This window comes from Mus caroli, chromosome 1, assembly GCF_900094665.2.
Source record: "Mus caroli chromosome 1, CAROLI_EIJ_v1.1, whole genome shotgun sequence".
Classification (NCBI taxonomy): Eukaryota; Metazoa; Chordata; class Mammalia; order Rodentia; family Muridae; genus Mus; species Mus caroli.
Genome location: NC_034570.1, coordinates 47,751,135 through 47,753,382, shown reverse-complemented (window position 1 = coordinate 47,753,382; position 2,248 = coordinate 47,751,135). Strand labels below are relative to the sequence as shown.

The 2,248-nt window shown below is 42.3% G+C and overlaps 1 protein-coding gene across 5 annotated transcripts in view; it reads left to right on the top strand.

Moving 5' to 3' along the window:
- Window positions 1–1,976, top strand: part of Hecw2 (HECT, C2 and WW domain containing E3 ubiquitin protein ligase 2) — a 374,063-nt gene extending 372,087 nt beyond the window's left edge. For all 5 annotated transcript variants that reach the window (XM_021160080.2, XM_029476576.1, XM_029476580.1 and 2 more), the window contains one exon: window positions 1,430–1,976. In XM_021160080.2, coding sequence (XP_021015739.1) covers window positions 1,430–1,541 — 112 coding nt within the window. In that variant the 3' untranslated portion in view covers window positions 1,542–1,976. The remainder of the gene's footprint in view (window positions 1–1,429) is intronic.
- Window positions 1,977–2,248: the final 272 nt, after the last annotated feature.

Sequence of the window (2,248 nt, the reverse complement as noted above, 5' to 3'; positions counted from 1 at the left end):
TTGCATGTTACTTTCATACAAATATCCTACTCATGGCTCCCTCAAGTTACACATTACTTAAGGCTCTTTTTTTTTTTTTTTTTTTTTTTTTTTTTGTATAAACTACTTAGCTCCAGCAAACAAGCTGTTGTGAATTCAGGATGGGGTGCTTCCTATCCTGTGTCAAAAGTGCAGATCTTCTCCTGATAAGATGTACTATTCAGAGACTCTTTCTTTATTGTGAGTCAGGTGCAAATAACAGGAAAGCACTGCCCCTCCCCCAGTCTTGGCAAAAGAGTAGGTATTTCTTAAAAACAAAACAAAACAAAAAAAATGCTGCATATAACTGTGATTAAATGGACATTTTTCCATGTTATGAACAGGGAGAAAGCAGACTATAACACGGAATTCAAAGCAGTCACAATATCTGCAGACAAATCTAGCCAGGGACTTTCCCCAAACTCTGAGCCACAGTCTGGTCTCCAGCCACAGTTGCTGCTCATCCCTGCCCAAGAAAATGAAAAACCACTGAGCCACACATTATCCAAGGGACATCCAGGCAGCTGACAGTGCTGGAAGGGAATCAAAGGGAAGCTCTTTGCAAAGTCTTCATTCTTGTCTTTGAATAGAAAGGAAGAAAAAAGACAGAACTTGGCTTTTTCATTCTCATACAACTCGGCAAGAAATACTATGCATGAAATATATCTTCTAAAGGGTGGCACATAAAGAAACTATTTTAGGGGTCCTAGTCTCCAAAGAAAATTTCAACTTTGTATTGTAAGAAATCCTGATCCTGGCTCAGGGCTTCCTCCCTGCCTTAGACCATTTAGTTCCTGAATGAAAGACACACACAGCTTTTATATTTTTAATATGCCTTGGGCAGAACAATAGCTGGGCAGTTGCCTACTCTCTATGCTGTTAGAATCTGCTTTCCTTTTGATAACCCAAGTTATCACTTATTATTTACTATGTCCCATCTGGGCTGCTCTCCAGTTGGGGCAGCCCTCTGGGCCACGTTCTCTTGGCCCTAGCCCATGGCTTCTCTCCTTCTCCCTCCTGCACGTTCTTCTTCAATGAAAGCTTCTTACTTCCTCCTACCCTCCTCATGGTCCTTTCTGAGCCAAGCCCTCAAAACCTCGATCCCACCTCTGTCTCTTCTGGCCAGCTGTTGGCTGTTGGCATCTTTATTTACCAATCGCAGTTAACTGGGGACTGGGTCATGGGGGCTACTAAGTTGAAATATCTTCACTTTTTCCCAAGTAGCTGTGAAAATGGTAACAAATAAATTTGAATATGAAAGAGAAGCACTCTTAGTAGATGCACACACACACACACACACACACACACACACACACACACGCACACACACGCACACACACGCATGCGCACAGGAGCATGGACTTTGTTTGCTCAGCCCCTCTGCTAAATGTTGTGCTTCTTCTGTTTGCAGAGCCCACACTTGTTTTAACCGCCTGGATCTTCCTCCGTACCCTTCCTTTTCCATGCTTTATGAAAAACTCTTGACAGCAGTTGAAGAGACCAGTACCTTTGGACTTGAGTAACCTGGAAGCATGATACTCAGCTCTTCATGGCCAGGCGGTTCCAGAAGCTGGCCTCCCGAAAAGTGGACACAGCATTGGTAGCCTCAAGCCTTGGCTTCCATTATAACAAACTGAGTGCTGCTCTCTGGGAACACATGCTCCTGTGTTTGGGGACTGGCTGTGAGTTCTTTTGGAAGGATTGGGGTGAGCTTGGTGCCCATGGAACAACCCAACAGTCTTTCAGTCAACAGTTCTTGACTGCCAAACCTTTCCCATTTGGTCCCATGTTCCAAGATAAAAGAAGAACCTGCACATGATAAACTCCATGGTGACTTTTAGGGACTCAGGAGAAACTCTCCCATACATAACATTTCAAGCCAAACTGGCAGCACTGACCCAATCTCTAAATTAGCGCAAGTGAAATGAAATCATTAAAAATATATATATTTCCTGAAAGTACATTTGTTTAAGCCCTAAGTTATAGCAGAATATTTATTTCTTGCTTATGAGTGCCTGCATGGTGTGCACTATAGGTTTCAACCTTCACAGGACAAGTGTGAAAAAGGAAACCAAGTCAGTATGCGATAACTTTAAAGATAAGGTGGTCTGTGACAATGTATATGCAAGTGGTATGTGTGTAATTATGGCTGAAGACAAACTCACTCAATGAATCACTAATGACCGATTTTATGCTTTATAATGCATGAAAACAATTTAAAAATATCTAG